The 19,500-nt window shown below is 38.1% G+C and overlaps 1 protein-coding gene across 1 annotated transcript in view; it reads right to left on the bottom strand.

Moving 5' to 3' along the window:
* Nucleotides 1–17,589, bottom strand: part of LOC122864476 (venom phosphodiesterase 1) — a 44,631-nt gene extending 27,042 nt beyond the window's left edge. Inside the window, exons 1-11 of the mRNA XM_044171936.1 lie at nt 17,367–17,589; nt 15,309–15,396; nt 12,833–12,967; nt 12,325–12,450; nt 11,069–11,129; nt 10,135–10,232; nt 8,621–8,700; nt 6,622–6,741; nt 5,163–5,272; nt 1,070–1,135; nt 822–894 (exon numbers count right to left, since the gene is read on the bottom strand). Coding sequence (XP_044027871.1) covers nt 822–894; nt 1,070–1,135; nt 5,163–5,272; nt 6,622–6,741; nt 8,621–8,700; nt 10,135–10,232; nt 11,069–11,129; nt 12,325–12,450; nt 12,833–12,967; nt 15,309–15,396; nt 17,367–17,414 — 1,005 coding nt within the window. The 5' untranslated portion in view covers nt 17,415–17,589. The remainder of the gene's footprint in view (nt 1–821; nt 895–1,069; nt 1,136–5,162; nt 5,273–6,621; nt 6,742–8,620; nt 8,701–10,134; nt 10,233–11,068; nt 11,130–12,324; nt 12,451–12,832; nt 12,968–15,308; nt 15,397–17,366) is intronic.
* Nucleotides 17,590–19,500: the final 1,911 nt, after the last annotated feature.

The following is a 19,500-nucleotide window of genomic DNA, read 5'->3' as shown; positions in this document are numbered from 1 at the left end:
AAAAATCAGCAGACAAGCCCTTACTCTGCAAAAGAAATACATACATACAGCAGCATCGCTTCAAACCTGGGACATGCCAGGTCAAGGCAAGGGCCAAATCCACCAACGGCATCTAACTAAATTGCATTTTGCGATCCAATCACAGTGCGGGCAGAATCAAGACAATGAAAACTTTTATTAACACAGAGAGTAGATGCAAGGACCTGTGATGAGATGTCATTATCCAGATAATGTATCAAAGCTAAAGACAAACAACATGCAAAGTGATTTTGATAAATGCATCAGTTTGGACGATGTTTCCAAGTTCAATACATGACTGTCCAAGCTATTCATTAAGGCTCATAAAGAGTCTGACTCTGCTGATGTGGTTTTAATTGTTTTATTAGCGATCTTATTAAATCTTTATGGAGATCTTTAATCTGTGGCCCAGATTAAAGTCCTGTGGACTTCATACTTTTTAAATTGCACTATAACAAGCCTTATCTGTGATCATTTGTGGTACATTTGATGTTAATGGATCTGATATGATGATGAGATTTGTTTCAGGGCTTTGATATTATGAAGGGTGGAGGTCAGGTGAGATAAACACCAAGATGTGATTAAAGATTTACTGGATAAAAAAGCACAAAGAAAAAGAAAAAACAAAAAACCTCTGAACTCTGGTTTGTCTCTGTTCAAGAGGATTCATGGATGCTTCAAAAGAGAGCAGAGAATAAAAAATGAAAAGCAGAGAACAGAGGAGAAATGTTTTAATCACTGATTCAGTCTTCTTTTCTTAGCTTCCTTGTCATTATCTGATTCAGTGAGTCAGGTGAACTTACCCCTCCACTGACAGGACCGTAGCTGTGTCCAGACTTATCAGGTTCCTCCAGATACAACGTGTAGAAATCTGGTCTGGAGGAAAAGGCCATTTTTACTGAGACTTGGCATTAAATCAAACAAACAAAAACGTTTAATTTTAGCACTAATGCAACCACAAAATGGCATTTGTTGAATGAAAGTATCCTGATTCCTGAGCACTTTTATTGACCTCACTGCTTTTATGGATTTAAATACAGGAACAACCAACCTCTCATCATTTGGCAGCTGTAGCCACTTCAGTACAGTGAATACTCTTTCTTCAAATGGCACTTTACTACAAAGAAAAATGAGAGAGAGATGGCAATAGTGAATATTATGTCTTTAAAAGGCATTTTAACAGAAACAATGAACATGATCAGAAGATGGCTTTGAATTCTCTGAACGACAGTGGAAAAGATGGCTTTGAAGCATTTTTTGTATTTGGTTTAAGTTCACACAGACAAGTTTCAACCTAGTAGATGGAGAAAGCACTGCCTTGACTACACTGACATGTACTTGTTCTAATTTTAAGATGTTTTAAGTATTTTTCCCTTTTTCTCAGCCTTCTCTCGTGAGGAAATGAGGCTAAATCTAAATTTCGATGTAAACTCATGTCTTTATTATACTTTTTGCATGTCCACTACAATGGATGTTTCGACTGAGACAGTGTTAAGTGTATTTAACATTATATTAGGTTTTTTGGTGTTTTTACCATATGTGTTAACTGTACGTAGGGGGAATTTTGTTGTTTTTACTCAAATTCTAAAATAACAAGTCATAGTTTTGGGTTTTTGTCCTGTTATTTCCTGTTTTATTTTGTTGTTTTACTTCCTGTCTTTGTTTGCTTTTCCCTCCTGTTTTGTTGGTTTTGTTTGTTTGCCCATCCCTAATTATTTGCACCTGTGTCTTTTTGTCTCCCCTACCTAAGTGTATTTAGTCAGAGTTTTTCCTTTGTTCAGTGTCAGTTTGTCATTGTAGGTTGTATCTCTGTCAAGCACCCTGGTTTGTTGTTCCCCTGGATTCTTTGTGTACCTTGTCTGTCTGTGGATTTTGCCTGTTCACTGTTGCAGTTGTTTTTCTTTCTTTCTTCGACTGCTTACCTGCTGAGAGTTGCCTTTGCCCTCCAATTCAGCGTAAGCCTTCTTTTGTTAATAAATTATCAAACTGCACCTGCTTGGCCTCCGTTGTCTGCATTTGGGTCCTACTCCTACTTTCCTGCTTGACACACCACAACAAAAACTGTCTCTTTAGCAGTTTTGTCTTCATATGTATGTTATTTTGCATCGATTTTAAGGTCAATTATGGTTCTGATGTCTTCCAAGCAGACTTTCTTAAATCCTGCAGAGCATATATGATGGCCATGGCCAATGACAGTAACCAACAATCTTTGTATCTGTATGTTCTTACTTCATAAACCATTAGAATACTGTTAATAGCTGCCTTTTTATGTCACTTCAGATCTGATGTCCCCTGGGATTGACATTCAGTTTAGAAAAATCTTGTATTCTCCACATTGAAAAAATCTACAAATTACCTTTTATTCTGATGAATTTAGTATGCTATTATACCCAGTTTTATAAAATGATGTCTGCATGCATATACATTTATATCTAAAAGGTGACCTTGTGTCATGCCGTTGTCTGTCAGCTTGCAATGTAAATGTCAAAACTTGACATTTGTGGTCTGTTAGTTCACTTAGTTACAAGGGCAAAGTCAGATTTTGGGCACTGTTACACATTGTATGGTCATTACAATGAACAGTTGATCTGAAGGGGTTAAAAAATATATAAGTGGCTGTGTTTGTGTGTGTGTTGCTACAGGTAAAGATGAGGTACAAAATGAAACAGGATTCAAGAGGTCCAGTTTACGTAATATATTAATATGTTTGAAGGCTTAATAGACATAAACAGTGCACAGCAGTTTATAAATCTATGAGACAGGATTTTACATCCCTGGAATGTTATTACCCAGTTATCACAAGGTAAAAAGTAAAATTGTGTCATTACAGTGTAATCTACTTGGTATGCGAACTCCTATATTTGATTGGTGAATGCGGTGCCTTGTTGGATGGAGGTGCAATGCATTGCGGCAAAAGTTGATCTGAGAAGGATGCATTTTGGGTCCAGTAAGCACAGCGTAAGTCAGTGGAGACTGGATTTGACTTCTAGCTTGTCTTCTAACAGGAGGGCTGTTTACAGAGTAATAAATCTAAAAGTGGTAGTCCTCCCTGGATCACTCTTGGTGCAAAGCCTACGGGTAAATAATTTCCCTGGGAAATGGGAGGACAAGTCAGGCAGATGGACTCTGCCTTAACAAGTCAGGAGTAAAATTGTTCATGTGTAAGCTAGTTTACTTCCTGCGTCACCCATCTGTTCCCTCTGCCAAGGAAAAAAGACAAGAGGAATCAAAACAGGAGGAAGACATTAAACAGCGCGGCAGAAAACTTGAAGGAGAGCTACCTACCTAATTGCATGGCCTTAGAGCTTCTACAAATTTTCAACATGTCTCTTCTCTCAGGTGTCTTCCGACAGGCCCTGAAAACTGCAGTCATCAAGCTACTCTTAAAAACGAACAATCTAGACTTTATTAAATATTCTAACAAACAGTTCCGCTCTGTTGTTTCCCTTTAAGTAGCTTTAAGATTGTTAAAATCATCTTATTCCACTTTGACAGTGTCAAATATATTCTGCATCAGCTTGTTCCAGCTCTTCATTTAAGCTATTTGTTGTTGACACTGAATAAAATATTCAAATCCAAGACTCCATATTTTTTCATGGCTGCACCATTCCATCAAATGAAAATATTGTAGATGTCTTGTCCATCATTTTATACACATTTTCTGAAACTTTGGGATCTCCACTAGAAGTTAAAATAATAATGTGGATTTGAACAATATTTGTACAAGTAGCATTAGTTCATAATGCCCGACACACCTGTAGGCTGCTGCGTGTTAAGGTGTTTTAAAGTAGTAATGTGTGGTTTTATGGGTAATGATGGACTACTCTTTGTTTTTATTCCAAACAAATTGTTCCAGGGTTCTCCTGGAATAAGAGACTTCCCAGACTCTTCCTCTTTCGGTTAACATCACTGCTCTCTTGTAGATAAATGAACTGAAGTGAAGCAGGAGCCACTGAGTTCAGATAAACTACTTAGACTATCAAGGATGTGAATGCAACGTAAATGGTTGTTTACCGGAATCAATGACGGTGATGAACATGCCTAATCGAGAGATATCACCACAGTCAAAAGTGGCAGGAAGGAGTGCCAACAGTAATGTGTTTAATTTAGGGCCTGAGCTGATAAAGTTGAAGAATGTCTGTACTCCGAAACCATCGCACGCAGCAAAAAAAAAACACTCCCCCTGGCTGTGTTGCAAAATGATCACAGTACAATATCTTATCAGCTGAGATCCTGGTACAGCTGCTTTATTGCATATAATCGCTTAGAACAATATGCAATATGATAGTATTATCAACCATTCCCAGGCCTTCATCATTGCATTGCACTTTTATTGATATTGCTTCAGAGATCTCTAAATGTAACTTGGATCAAAGACTAGTACAAAATCTTACCTGAGCACTAACACTGAGCTTGAAATGCATTTAGTAGTTTGTGAAAGTTAAATTATAGCCAATGGTCTTGTGTGCTTTTCTTTATTTAGACACATCTAAAGCTTTAATAAATAAGTTCAGTCTTTGCAAACAATTTGCTTCTAAACTAGTTTTGATACTGTTATTGATGTGGATACTTTGATCAGTGACTATTGCAACACCTGCCTCACTTACTTAACGTTGGAGGTGTCACGATGTACCAGTTTTCACAATGATTGTGATTGAGTGTTTAAAATTCTGTGCTGTTTGAACAGTTTGGATTCTGTAAAAAGGACAATTACATATTGTTGACTGTGGAGCTACAGTGATGGCCAAGAAAACACACAACTGACCTCACCAGTCATCTTTCAGCTACAGCTTGACTTTAACATGGTGTCAGCATCTAAATGAGCACAACAATCTCATGGAGTTATGGTGAAGCTGAAAAATCAACAACAAATTAGGCAACAGTTAACTGCAAAAGAAAAATGTTTGGTTTGGACTAAAAACGTCTGGCTGGTCTCAGATTTAAATAAAAATGCAGGCCGTCTAATATCCTAAATATAATAGTTTACTCATATTATAATGTATGGGACATTACACTGCCTGTTCTTTGGTAATGGTGCACAACCAGTAACTCTGGACACCATGTTCTCCAGTAGGATGTGAAACTTCACAGCTCACATTCTGGTTCCCCTGCATGCTTCTGAAAAACGGAAATGACAGTCTCACCCATTGTAAGGTTGGTAGATGTTGGGAAAGCTTCCGTTGATTTTGACATCTGATCCCGGCCAGAAGAAAGTCCCAGACTTCAGCCCCTGGTACTTTGCTGTGTGCCAAATCTACAAAGACAAACAGGATGCATGGTCTTCATAGAAATATTATCATGTGTATATAATTATACAATCTGCCTTCTACAAAATCTGACATGGGATTATAACAGTTATTCACTTTTTATTAAACTAAAGTTCTACTTTTATAACACACTTCTGCTGAGTTAAGACGCCATTTTTCTGGGCTGCTTCATTAAATCAAATGAAAATATTCTCAATATCTTTTCCCCCCAGAAATCCAGCTTGAGCTTTTCAAACTCTAATTCACAAGTAACTCACAAGATATGAGCTGAAATTCAGTCTATTTCAGAAGCATCTACTGTTCTGTATCTGCTTGTTCCACCGAATGATTGAGGCTACATATCTTTACATTAGGTGAAATTGTCAAAACAAGAACACTGTGGTTTTTAAATCAGTGCTATGGTAAAAGAATATATATATATATATATATATATATATATATATATATATATATATATATATATATATTTATATTTTTTTTTTTTTCTTTCCCCCACTCATTTTCTCCCCATTCTTTTCCCCACTCATTTTTCAATATCATTTTTGTCTCCCTGGTTTTTATTGTTTCAGGTTGATTTTCTTACTGAAACGTCTCTCTGAACATTGTTCTCTTACTGTCCAGACACCAGATGAGAGAAGATCTGAGCTGACTAAGTCGCCTACAGTTAATACTGTGGGCTCACAGCAATGAACTGAGCAGGAGTGCTTTGAGAACGTTTTTGCCCTTAGTTTTGCCAATCAGGCTACATACGGGCTTATTGGTGATGGCTGTTGTTGGTTATATGCAGCCTGAAAGTAATATCTGCAGACACTACTCAAACCTGAAAAAAGTACAACCAACTTTGTTTTTCAGGTAAAAAAAAAAAAAGTAATCCATATATTTAATGACAGTTAATATTCTAAAAAGACGCTGGAATTAAACATCAGTCAAAGATAAGATAACACTGAGCTCTTTGTAGTAAACATGCAAATACAACATCATCTCTCATAAAGAATATCTATTAACAAAACTAAACATGATTTTAAATAGGGTTAGTGCATTAAGAATACAGAGGTTCACATAGCATTTCTATTTTGTTATACTACCATTATAATGGAAAGCACAATGGCCAATTTCATCATAATTAAATTAAATGTTTACATGTATAAGCAATAAAGTGTTATATAACTTTATTTTTAGATAATTTTATTTTTATTATTATAGAGTACTATATTTTACTTAATAGTGCCCCTCCCCCCACTGCTGAAACCAAACCCACACCCATTCTGTGAAGTCATCATCCAGTGTGCATCTGCAGTTCACTTTATTTCAATGAATCAAACCTAACAAGACTCACAGGCTGTCCGAGGTACCAGTCAGGGTTATCTTTCTCTGGACTGGACAGACTGAAGGTGGCGTCAAACACCGGGTCATACATAGTGTTGTCAATCAAACCGTTGGACTCTGGATAGAGACCCTGAGAGGAGAGAGGAGAGGAGCATGAATGTACGTCAGATTTTTTCAACCTCTAGAAGAGGATGCTGTTGTTATAGAAAAATCCAAAGACATCTCTTATGTAAGAAAGTACCTTAGCAATGCAGTTTGGTCAACACGTGGAGGTTTTATTAGTGTTAGTACTTCTGTTTGACATTTGTTTTTGCACTATTCTTTGTACTGTGTGGTATGCTGCTGCTGTAACATGCAAATGTCTCCCAGGGGATAAATAAAGCCATCGTATCTATCTATCTATCTATCTATCTATCTATCTATCTATCTATCTATCTATCTATCTATCTATCTATCTATCTATCTATCTATCTATCTATCTATCTATCTATCTATCTATCTATCTATCTATCTATCTATCTATCTATCTATCTATCTATCTATCTATCTAAGATTTCACTTTAGTAAAAGTACAAAAGTATTAACAGCTAAATGTACTTGAAGTATTAAAGTAAAAGTACTTGTTGGGCAGAATGGTCTCTTTCAGAGAGTTATATTATTATATAAAGCATATTATTGGTATTTTAACACGTAAGCAGCATTATAATGTTACAGCTGGTGGAGGTGGAGCACATTTGAACTACTTTATATACTGTTGGATAGTTTAATATGTAGCATAGCATTTATATTTTATAAATTGATCAAGTTTTGTTTGTAAAAGTTTGGAATCTGTAACGTAACTCCAGCTGTCAGATAAATATTACCATACCATTTCCCTCTAGCGTATTGAAGTAGACATATAAAGTAGCTTAAAATATAAATACTCAAGTACCTCAAAATTGTACTTAAAGTTTTTCTCAATCGCTTTGGCTCATTTTTTGAAACAGTCTTAATACTCTAAACTGTAAATGCAATTGTCACAACTGTTTCATGGGACATCACAACTCTATTGCATGTCTGCAAAAGGTAGTAACTCACCCAAAACATTTCATTCATGCTTCAAAACCTAGTTATTGTGTCAGTAAATTCAGTTATTGTGTTAGTAAATTCAGTTATTGTGTCAGCAAATTCAGTTATCGTGTCAGCAAATTCAGTTATCGTGTCAGTAAATTGGCCAATGGCACCAAAATGAAAAGTTGTTTTGTCATCGTGTGAGCCGTACTGGTCAACATGTTTGGATGTTTTTTCACCATGGCAGTCAACCCTGGAAATGTTTCTTATATACAAATCTCTGTTTTGTGCTGCTTTTATATTGACACTGACTGCTTATCGTACTATACAAGAATGTTTTGTCTAGCCGAATGCTATTGTGTATCACACTGAGCTTTTTAGATCCAGATTTCAACAGTAAAAGTTTACTGGGAAAAGTCAATACTGTACAATACTGTAGTACACAGAAAAATGATATGCACATCTGTATGTATACAATACATTTATGTGTAATGTGTAGCACTGTGTTACATGTACTGTAAACAGAAAATTTGCCACAAAATGACATCCATGCCAAAAACCCCCCAGCAACAATGAAAAAACCTGCAGTAGTTCACTGAAAAACAACAAAATTGTACCTCCTCACGGTATGAAACACTACAATTTCTCATCTGTCACCTGTGACAGATTTTGATAATTATATGGATCAGTTTGCATGTGATGGCTCAAATGATGAAAGAATCTTCAGAAGATGTGACGAGTCTGAGAATCAACTCATCAGTTTTGATTAGTAAACCATGTGCAAGTGGTTATTGTGCAAATTGTAGACAATTGTACTTCCTCTTTTGCACACATGTGCCATAAAACGTGCAATTGGCTTGAATGAATGAGAAACTGAGGACAACATTTAGCCAAAGCGAATGGGCTCCACCACTGATTGCATGCATGTGTGCAGCAGTGTGAGTGCCTTGTGTCTTTACCGTAACAATGGTGTAGTGATTGGGGAAAGTCTTGCTGGGAAATGCTGCCTGCATGTACGGTGCGGAGGTGCCACACTTCCCTGTGATGTAAAGAACAGAAGACAGAAGACGTCATGTTGAACTGGAAGCACTGTACTGGAGACAGTTTAATTCATGATAAGGGTTTGTGCGTCATTGCCCTACTTGTGGGCTGGATCATTTCATTATGGTGGATATGTCTGACTCACAGTAATCTCTAAACTCATACTCACACACATACACATTTGCGCAAACATTAACTACAAATTGATCAGAAAAAGATGATTTGAGAGCTGGGTGATTCACAAGCTACGTAGGTAGAAAATCAATCCTGACAGACAAAACAAGCAACCATGAATGCTGCGGAACGTCCAGTTGTTACCTGCATTAAAAAGGTTTGTTTGGCAGCTGAGAAATGATTCAGAGGCTTCGTCAGAAATGAAATATTTTCAAGACCAAATAGCATGTCGGCTTCAAAGCAGTTTTTGCTGCATCTGCATTACTTCACAAACAAGTAATGCGGGCTTAAAATGTGTCGCCCCAGTTAATTTTCATATTGTACTGAAATTACCTGAAACCAAAGGAAAGAAATCTAAAAAATTAAGATTTGTCCTTTGGAAATGTTCAGAACTAGTCCAAAATTCGAGGAATTCTTAAGGGCGATTTGCAAATTTGCTGCTATTGTCCTTCTTTACATTTAACAATAATAATAATAATAATAACTTTATTTGTATAGCAGTTTTCATACATGAAATGCAGCTCAAAGTGCTTTACAGTATGGCATTAAAAACAAAACCTAATAGATCAAATAAAAAGGCAGAGAGATAAAAGCAGTAAAAATGACAGGGGAAAGAGATACAAATGTCCTACTTTATCTAAATGCCTGCCTGAATAAGTAGGTCTTCAGTTGTTTTTTAAAAATGTTTGCATATCTAATGTAACTGGGCAGGGTGTTTGTGGAGGTGGGTATGGTTAGCTTTAAGCTGCAGAGGGAGAGGTGGGGGAGTTGCTCAGGTGAGCAGCATCAAGGAGAGATAATTGGCACAGCTGAACTAATTATTCTCTCCTTAAATACAGTAGCATGCTGGACAAGGAGGAGGAAGAGAGGTGGTTGGAGAGCGGACGGAAGAAGAGACAGAAAAGAAAGCAAGAACAACCAAAAATAAAGAACATACACTGCAACCCTGGTGTCAGCGTGGTATCTCAGGGCCAAGACGAACTCTCGGTAGCACGATTACGCTACAGTGTTCTACAGTCTTGGATCATAGTAGCTAAAAGCAGTTTCCCCGCTCGTTTTGTTGGTTACTATGGGAACAGTTAAAATACCAGCATCAGAGGACCTAAGACCTCTTGTTGGTTGATACGAGGTTAAAAAGTCTGAAATGGTGCTACATCATTAAGAGCTTTGTATGTGAGTAAAATGACTTTAAAATCAATTCTAAAAGAAATGTAGGAACATTAAAAATGGAATAGAACATAATGTTGTTGACACTAACTGAGTTTGTCCAGAACAGGGAGGAGAGCGCTCCATGTCTGCAGGTACTCCGCCCGCAGTCCATCCAAAGAGATGAGGAGCAGAGACTGGTGCTTAAACCTATGGGGGGGGGGGTTAAAAAAAGATTAAATATAAAATCTTATGTCATACCAAGAAAAATAACGTTTCATAATTTTAGTTAAAAGCAGAATAAGTAGGACTAAACAATGTGTGTGGCGGTGTCTGCATCTGCAGAGACGCTGCCCTCTGCCTGCATTTTCTTAGTTCCTTATTAGTTTGCTGTGTTGGGGACGTTTCTGGGCGTCAGACTCCGGGCACTGGTGTGTAGCCCCCAGCCAAGAACAGTGCACAGGCTGTGAGGTCGGGACTTTATCAAAGAGTAGTAGTCTCTCCTCTGCTCTGTCTGTGTGCAGGACTGTGTGTCTGTTTGACCGAGGGCGGGGCTGAGCTTCACTCACACACAGTGCACAGAGGCCACAGAGTGGACAGGATGAAGCCTGGCTTCAGCTGCATTCAATGTGGCTCCTTCCCGCAGGGTTGTGTGGAGGTGTGGCCGATTTTATTTGTGCTTTAGAACGTAACCGCTGTGAAACAATCATTAAATAACTTATATTTCTCTTATTCGCTGCTTTCTTCTCGCCAACGTCGCTCCTTCTCTTCATTCATATCCCCCCACCCGTTGAGACGGGAAGGTGGGGCCAACTTGGAATCGTGTGTGTTTGCAAATGCTACCGAAAAATCCTACTTATTCTGCCTTTAACATAGAACTGATTTTAAAATGCTGGTACAAGTGTTAACAGATTTACAAAACAAGACATGCATCAGAGCTGAAAGCAGATTTTCAGACAGAAAATAAAGGATAACTTGAATCACTAATCTTATCGCATTTCCTGATTTTTGATTCTGAATCTTTCACATTAAGTATTCATGCTTACCCTGCTGGACATGTGGGGGCTGACAGGTCCTCACACTCGTCCTCCACCCACTCTTTCTCTCCTACAGCAGGTTGGAAAAAATAAATACAGAATGCATAAATAATAGTTCCAGTATTAAAGGTAGTGTGTGCGATTCCAGTCCAATACACGTCTTTTAGTCAAATTCAGCGAAAATCTATATCTAGCTGTCCGTTCAGTGTGTGTGCTGAAAAATGGGAATGGGAAATTAATAAATGAATAAATGGGGAACTAAAAGTGGCCCGAACTGAGCCACACAACACTATTCAAGCCATTCCGGCCATGATTTGTGTGTCAGATAGCGTTAAATGACTTGCCCACGGACATGCCCATGCTGTTGTGATGTTAGCTATAGCAGCAGGAGAGTTGTGAGCGTCGCTGTCTGGAGCTGCTGTGCTCGCTCTGGGAAACCGTCTCGTCCTCTCTGGCTCTTAGCTTCGCCGCAGCAACTGTAGCGGCAGTTTGCTACCCCGCAACCTAGCTAAGCTAACAAAAAAACCTAGCTAATGTTAGTTACATTACTTGCTGTGTCGTTGTTCGCTCTATATATCATAGTATTTGTCATGGTATTGGATTTCTCCAGAATCGCATACCCCACCTTTAAAGTAACTGTCGGTCAAAAACATTTTTGAACACCCGATATCTCTTCCAATTTTGTTTTCTCATTTCAAGTAGCCAGGAGAGCTCACATAGGTGCTCAAATGATACTAGCAGCAGCAGCAGCAGCTGAGAAATGTCACTAAAATAAAGTTTAACCTTAAGTGGCCCTGCTTACATCACATTTGTTTCGGCCCCATCCTGCTCGAGAGAGCCCTAATCTTTAATATATAAATTGTGGTTTATAATTGCAGGAGGCACTTAGATGCTGAAAGGAGCTCTGAACAAAGTCTTACAGGCCTAAATGAGTGCTGAAGTCAGACAACATGCCCATACAGTATGAGTCTCTTTCAAAGATTGAGATTTTCTATATCAGTCCTTTTTCAAATAGATCCAAGTCATTTCCAACTAAATATAAGTCACAAGCAGTTAACAGTTCACCTAGATAACCTACATGTTGCAATTTGGGGTTTATGAAACAGCAACATTGTTTATTTACAGTTTCTTATGGTGAAGCAGCTTTGATGTCGCCCAAACTTGTCTTGTGTTTTTCTATTATTAACATCTACTCATCATTTTTCATGTTGTCTAATTAAACCTCCTCGTATTTTGTCTTTCTTGTCCTCTCTTCCCATTCTTACCGTGGCAGACATGTTTGTAGTTTGTGCAGCAGTCTCCTGCAGACAGACAGTCATCGGAGCAATGACATCTGCTCTGCGTGAGTCTCTTCTCTCCACAGCGCAGCTTCGTGCACTCCCACTGCTGGGCTGAAGTGAACAATTATGGCATTAGGGTATTGGACTGCACTCAACATCTGCACTCAACCAAAGATGATGCAGATGGAATTGTTTTTTCTATTCAAGTTGTACTTGACTTTTGTACTCCACAGGAGACAGAGTGAGCCAAAAGCAACACTAAGAAGAAAACAAAGAGCAGCAAAGCTGAAAGTGTGATTGTCACCATCAGATCTGTGGAGGCTTCAGGATAAATGAAGGATAGATGACAACCAGCTAAGAGTGGTGAGTGTGGTGCAAATGCTGCCCTTCTTGTCTCTGGGATAAAAGTTCCAGATTGTAGTCAGAAATGTTCCAGCTATCCTGGAAAATGTTTTGTGAAAAAAAAAAAAAAGAAGAAAGTTCTGTGTCTTACTAGCAACAGTGCAGATATCATGGTAGTCATAGCAGCAGCTGTTGGTGGCAACACAGTTGTTATCACACCTGCAGCCCGGGATCTCGCCATCATAGGGCTCGTAGCATCGATTCCTGCAGGATGTGTGGGGGACGACTGGAACAGAAAGACAACAACGATGTAATATTTTTTCTGTGTTTTGGGCATGTGAGTGATGCTCAGATGCAAAATAACAAAGTATTGAAAACAATAAGTGATGAATGAAAGTGATGATTTGTCCAGGAGAGTTTTCAGAATGTAATTTTGAGTTCATCCATTAAAACATTTCCATAAACATGGCTTGATAATAAAGCCTATAAACTGTTCTGATTCTGGTTAGTGGCAATCCGTTCACAGAAATACACAGCTCTCACATCCTCTCAATCCAGCAGCTCATTCAGGAAAAACGATGTACTTTAAGTTTGGGTTTCCTTCATCTATGTCTGGATTCACCTTTTAAACTACGGACGCTGTCTGTTATCCAAGGAGACAACAGGAATAGAGCTGGTTTGTAAATTTAAATATTACTTTTCTTTTTTCAAACACTTATCTGGGAGGTAAAGTTCCCACTTACTGTACATTACATTCAGCTGTATTTACAGAGTTGATAGAGTTGGTGGCTATGGTTAACACAGGACAGTCATGTCGAATGCAGAGTAAATCCAGTGTACATTCATAAATTCATTTGTATGGAAATATTTTTCTGTATGAATACGATGATGCTTGGTGCTCTAACGCAGGCAGTGGGCGGACACTGCCTCACAAATGTCGAACTTTTTATGTGAAGATGGAAACCGTATCATCATCACTATCTCTATCTGCCGTTTACATTCCATCAGATGCAAATTCAAAAAATGCGCTGCAGAATTATTTCCTGGGTGTATATGTGTATGCTATGTATATATGTATATAAAATACTGTATTTTGTTTTGTTTTATTTGATTTATTTGATATGATTACATGGACACAAGCCAATAGAAAAGGATAGGACACACAAACTTTATTTCTCAGAATTGAAGGAGAAATAACTAAAACTGATGGCCGTAACATTAACATTGTATTGTTGAATTATCAAGGACACTTTCGTGTTTTTGTGTTGAGAAATGTTGAGGATATCTTTGCAATTAAACCTTAACATGGGAATTAACTGTGAGAAATATTTAGCATCCAAAATGCTGCCTTGACAGCTAAGCATGACTCTTTCTCGTGTGAGTCAGTACTTCCTCTGAGCCACCAGCAGGGACAGCAGTTGATGAATACAAAAGACATTCTTCCATGTCATGCGCTGTTCAAATGATTCACACGTGCTTGTTAGCTTTGTCTGACTCTTTGCTTAGTAAACAAATCTGCAGATTTGAGCACATGCATGCCTGATGATTGAGCTGGCTTGTGATAGGCAAAGCCAGATGGTACTCACTAAATGTAATGGCATCTCTGGCAACCTCAGAAGGTTGTTCATCAGGACATTTTCAAAAGCTACTCAAATGGTTCCTCTCTGTTTACAGCTCACCTCCAAAAAAAAAAAAGTCAGCCATTCATGACTGTTTTCTGAGTTTGAATCACACAAGTTTTGTAGTAATGAAAAGGGTTAGGTCATAGAAAAGGTCGTAGTCATCTGGACACTGTTTTCAGAATCAAGACGTTTCGGCTTCGAGTCATTCACAATTGTGAAAAATGGTCTGAGAACAGGGTTCTCAGAAAAGGGTTAGGGCTATGCAGACACTGAGGCTAGACTATATATCCACCAAAGGTAATGTTTCACATTCAAAGTTTCATCTGTGGTTCATGTAAACTGACAAACAGCTAGCAGGCCAAGGCACAATAAAATATTAGAGTGAACATTGCTATTTACTGTATCTGGCTAACATTAAGCTCTCTCTTTAAATTGATGTTCACTTGGCCTTTGAGAAGCTCAGAGATCCTGGGAGTATGGCAGGTTCACAGAAAATACACTGAGCCGGCCACATGTGGCTCTGGTTAAAACACTTACACACAGCCAATGATACACTCCAAAAAGACAGTTAAATGTGACCAATGGCAAACACAAAACATGTATCATACCATTTTACAAGGCATCAATGATGGCGCAAGTATCTAACAAAATTAACTAATGGACATTTTTCATCAGAATTTACATTAGCATGAAACTCTGATTTGTCTGACTCACTGTACATCTGAGTCATCAGTATAAACACATCTTGAGTTTGACAGTTTTCAGGGACACTGCAAGTCAGTCAGACTTGGTGCTGAGAGAAACTCAGAACTATTATTATTATCTATTAGTCTATTTAATGACATCAACAACTGTCACTCTAAAATGATTACAGTCAACTGGCAAAGATCTGAGCGAGGAGATTACAGTTTGTTTTATAACGTGCTTTTCAGGTCAACGAAAATGTGTGTCAAGTATGTGTGTGTGCAGAGACGTTTCTGCATGTCTGTGTGTGCATGACAGCACCTTTGTTTCGACATTTCTGCAAGTCCAAGCCGAGACCAAGTCCAAGGCCGAGGATTAGGGTCACAATCGATACAGCCAAGACACCTATCTGTGACACACAAACAAACACGCACACACACACACACACACACACACACACACACACACACACATAAGAGACACAAAAATAGATTTCCTTAGAGCGTGTACTGACACAAACCAATTCTTACCTCACAGGACAAGACAGGTTTGATAACCAAAAAACAGTTTTCTCTTTGATGCACAAGCAGTTAGTGTCTGTCTGCCACACAGACATCCAAACACATGCAAAGGGACACAAAGGTCAATCTCTATTTGTGAGTGATGGAGTTGTGTTTTCTAGAAGTTGTTGAATGGCAATCAAAGTATTTATGACAAGCCTAGGGTTTGCCCTCAGCAACATTCTCATTTCATTACAAAGACATGTTATGTAAAACACCTATCTGTCCAATTTCTGCAAAGCTACCTGTAACATGCCTTTCACATTCCTGTGCTGTTAACAGCATGTCAATTATTTTAAAGCTGTTGCAGTGGAACCATGTTTTAACTCAGTCTGTAGCTGACTGAGGCAATAAAACTGTTTAAATTGTGTCCACAACAGAATTATTGTTAGCCGTTCATTCAGTATTTGAGACCAACCGCTTTTTAATGATCCTGAACATTTAGCCAGACTCTGGATATCTGATTTCAAATGAAATGTTCCATTTGATTGAAAGGAGGTTTGATTAGCGAAATATGTGCTGTGCATAACATCTTTATTTTTATTAAATGAGAGCAGATTGTTTCCACAGCTGTGTGTTTATTATCAAGATTTTCCGTGAGAATATTTCAAAAGGCAACACATTCATTGATCTCTTAGACCAATTACCAGTTAATAACAGTGGTCGTGCATTTATGTTGCACGGCACGTTCAACATCTTTAAGTTCAAAGTAGGCTGCTGAATTCGACTGCAATTACAGTGTTTTCTGAGAAAATCAAACTCTGAAAACAAGCAGGCATGAACCGTCATAAAGACTGCAGACATGCATGATGGGAATAGTCAACTGTCAGAGATTTACCATACCGTTTATATCAAGGTAGCAATCTCGTCAATATTTCTGGATGTATTACGTGATTGCAGACAATCCTGCATTAAAGGACATACTGAATTACTGGATTAGCCAAAACAGACATTCCTGTTTGGTTATTTTATCCATCAACAGTTTCTCCACTACTACTATAGCACAATATCTACTGTATATCCATATTGCCATTTCAAATTACGTATAGCATGACAGAGGATTGTATCTGCATTCCCCTTTGCTGTGCCTTCTAGTTTGTAAAGAGCTTATAATGTACCAAATGAAAGATAAACAAACACAACTAATTATTCTAGTCACTGTGTGTTATACACTAACTGGATGAATCACTTTGCTTCTGGGATTAATTAAGTGATATGATAAGTGATATGATGATTTTGCAAGTGATATGCATTATTATCTAAAGTGTATTACTATAAGAGTGATACAAATATATAGTCACTCATAATATGATAATACGTAATGGCATAAAATGCCATATGAGTAGTACTTACCTTATGCTTATGTCTTATTATGTTCAACAGCACTCTCTACATTGGTGGAACCCATTTAAAATACTCTTATAATAGTGTGGATCCAGTGTGAATCCAAAGAGTGATATTTTGCAGGCCTATTCAATTGGTGGCCCGCGACCACATCCGGCCCAGAAGCAACCTCAGAGTGGCCCAGCATACATAAATCTGATATATGACAAAATAAGTACATATATAGTCTATGGAAGTCTTTCACAAATCAACGTTTGCTCATGTGAGCTCCGACCACCTTTAGTAGCTTTTCAAAACATCTGTCGACAGTCACAAGTGCTGTACTGAAAAAATGTTTCTGTCAACACTATATATGCATATACATCTTGCATTCTATTAAACTCAAACTAAACTTGTATTCAGCTTAAAAAAATGAATTATGGGACCGTGCATCATGGTTTTCCCCATTAATGTCAATACCAAAGCCGATACTCACAATGATCTTCTTTTTCTGCAACTCCTTCACCCAACCCATGGTTACCATGGCAGTCGTGGTAGTCAAGTCAAGTTAATGTTTTCTAAATAGCCCAATATCACAAATGTGTCCTTAGACCCTCAGTTCGGATGAGGAAAAACAAACCCTTTTAACGGGGAAAAATGTCACACACAGACAGAAAGAGAAATTCCTTTACATGTGGACAAAGATATCACAGCAGTGACCTCTGGACTAGGTGCAAGCAATAGATTAGTAACTGATTGCCAGAACGCACAGATAACCTCACGTTTCTGTATTTTCAGTCTGTAAAACCACAGATGACAATGCTTTTTACACCTTTTAACTCCAGAAATTGACCTGATACACACAAGATGAAAAAGGAGCAAGCGTGGGTACCTGGAATACTCCAAACAGACGGCTGTCATATAGAGATTCAAACTGCCAATGTAAGACGGTCTGATTGCTGTGAATATCAATCGCAGCTGATAACAAAATTAATGAAATTAATGATGCTGAGATGATGAGATATCAAAGCGGATGGGATGGTTATTTGAGTGTCATCAGAAACCTTGAGCTTGGAACTATAAAAAATAGTCTGACTCGATAAGCTCTGATTATATTTTGAATTATGAAAAATCAGGACATTTGCACTGAAAGACTTCTTCTGATTGGCACTGACTACAATAACTGACTACAGAATCAGAATCAGAATCAGAAATACTTTATTGATCCCCGAGGGGGAACTCTTTTGTTACAGCAGCTCACTATCATGTCAGTGCACACAGGAATAGAAGTACTAAGGATTTACCGGTTGATGAGAAGTATGTGCGGTATAATAATACAATGTAGTAATACAAGTAGTAAGTAATAGTGCATGAGCAGTATGGAGTACATAGCACCTTGCAAAGACAGCTACCTGTCATATTTGTCACACATATAGACTGTTGCAGGGATGACGTACTTTTGTAGGCCAACCCGGGAGTAAAAGCTTCAAATGCAAGAGTGAAGTATTTACTTATGTCTTATTTCAGGCATTTAACCGAAAGCCCATTCAAAAAACCCATTGACTTTGAAAAAAGGGAACTGGAAGTGTTAAAATGCCAACTAATTTCCAGGTTATATGACTCATTCCTGCAACACCCTATAGCTGTCACAAATCTTAGTGCAGTGAGGGAGAGATTACTTTAATTTAAGACATATAAAATGTAGATAGAGAAATCTTCGGATAAAATAATCACAAACTCACTACGGGGACAATGAATTACAATTTAATATATTTGAATATGTTTCTCGCCTTATCCCTGATTGTCTTAATAAGTCGCTACATTTGTCGCTAGTCACTTTTTAGAAATAAAGTTGCTAAGAGGGTCTGAAAAGTCGCCAAGTTGGCAACACTGTTTGTAATTGAAGGTGCTCGGGTCATTTCTGGCCCAAACAAGACATCTGGAGCTTTCAGATGAAACTAGCTGGCTAAAAACCACTGGCCTAGCTAACCAGCCTGCGTAACATTACCTTGGCAAATGCATCGTTGCCAGGAAAAGTGGGTGTAAACGGTGCCGCTGACTCATCAGCAGTACGGAGATGTTCTCCTGGTGGACAGCCACAGGGGAGGGAGGGGAACTGTTATAATATATTGTATACTGTCCTACTGTTCGAGTGAAAATGACTAAAATGTGACTAAAACGAATAAGCAGTTTCGTCTAAACACTAAGACTGAATCTAAAACAGCTTCCAAAATTAACACTGCACTCTTAAAACTTTTGTGATTATTTTACCAATTGCTGGAAATAACTATGAGTCTATACAAAATATATTATTTTGCAATAGTTACTCTAAATGAGTCATTACTTTTCGGCAAAGGAGTAAAGTAGAGGCTGCCTGTGATCTCCTCTTTTCTACTGAGAAAATAACATCCACACTGCGCTTCAGGGAAATTTGGTAACAGACTTATTAGAGGAATTTAATAATGATCCAGAGCTTTTCTGTTCAGATCATTTTATGTGGCAGGACTTTCTATGTAAAATGATCTGGATATTTGGTAACTCGAGATTAAAGCCTTTGGCGCCACTGTTCCCAAACAATGGTCATGATAGACTGGGACCTGTTAGACAACCTAGATGATACCGATGATAAC

The sequence above is a fragment of the Siniperca chuatsi genome, linkage group LG17 (assembly GCF_020085105.1).
Source record: "Siniperca chuatsi isolate FFG_IHB_CAS linkage group LG17, ASM2008510v1, whole genome shotgun sequence".
NCBI lineage: Eukaryota > Metazoa > Chordata > Actinopteri > Centrarchiformes > Sinipercidae > Siniperca > Siniperca chuatsi.
Note: the sequence above shows the minus strand (reverse complement) of the source record. Positions and strands in the feature narration are given on the sequence as shown.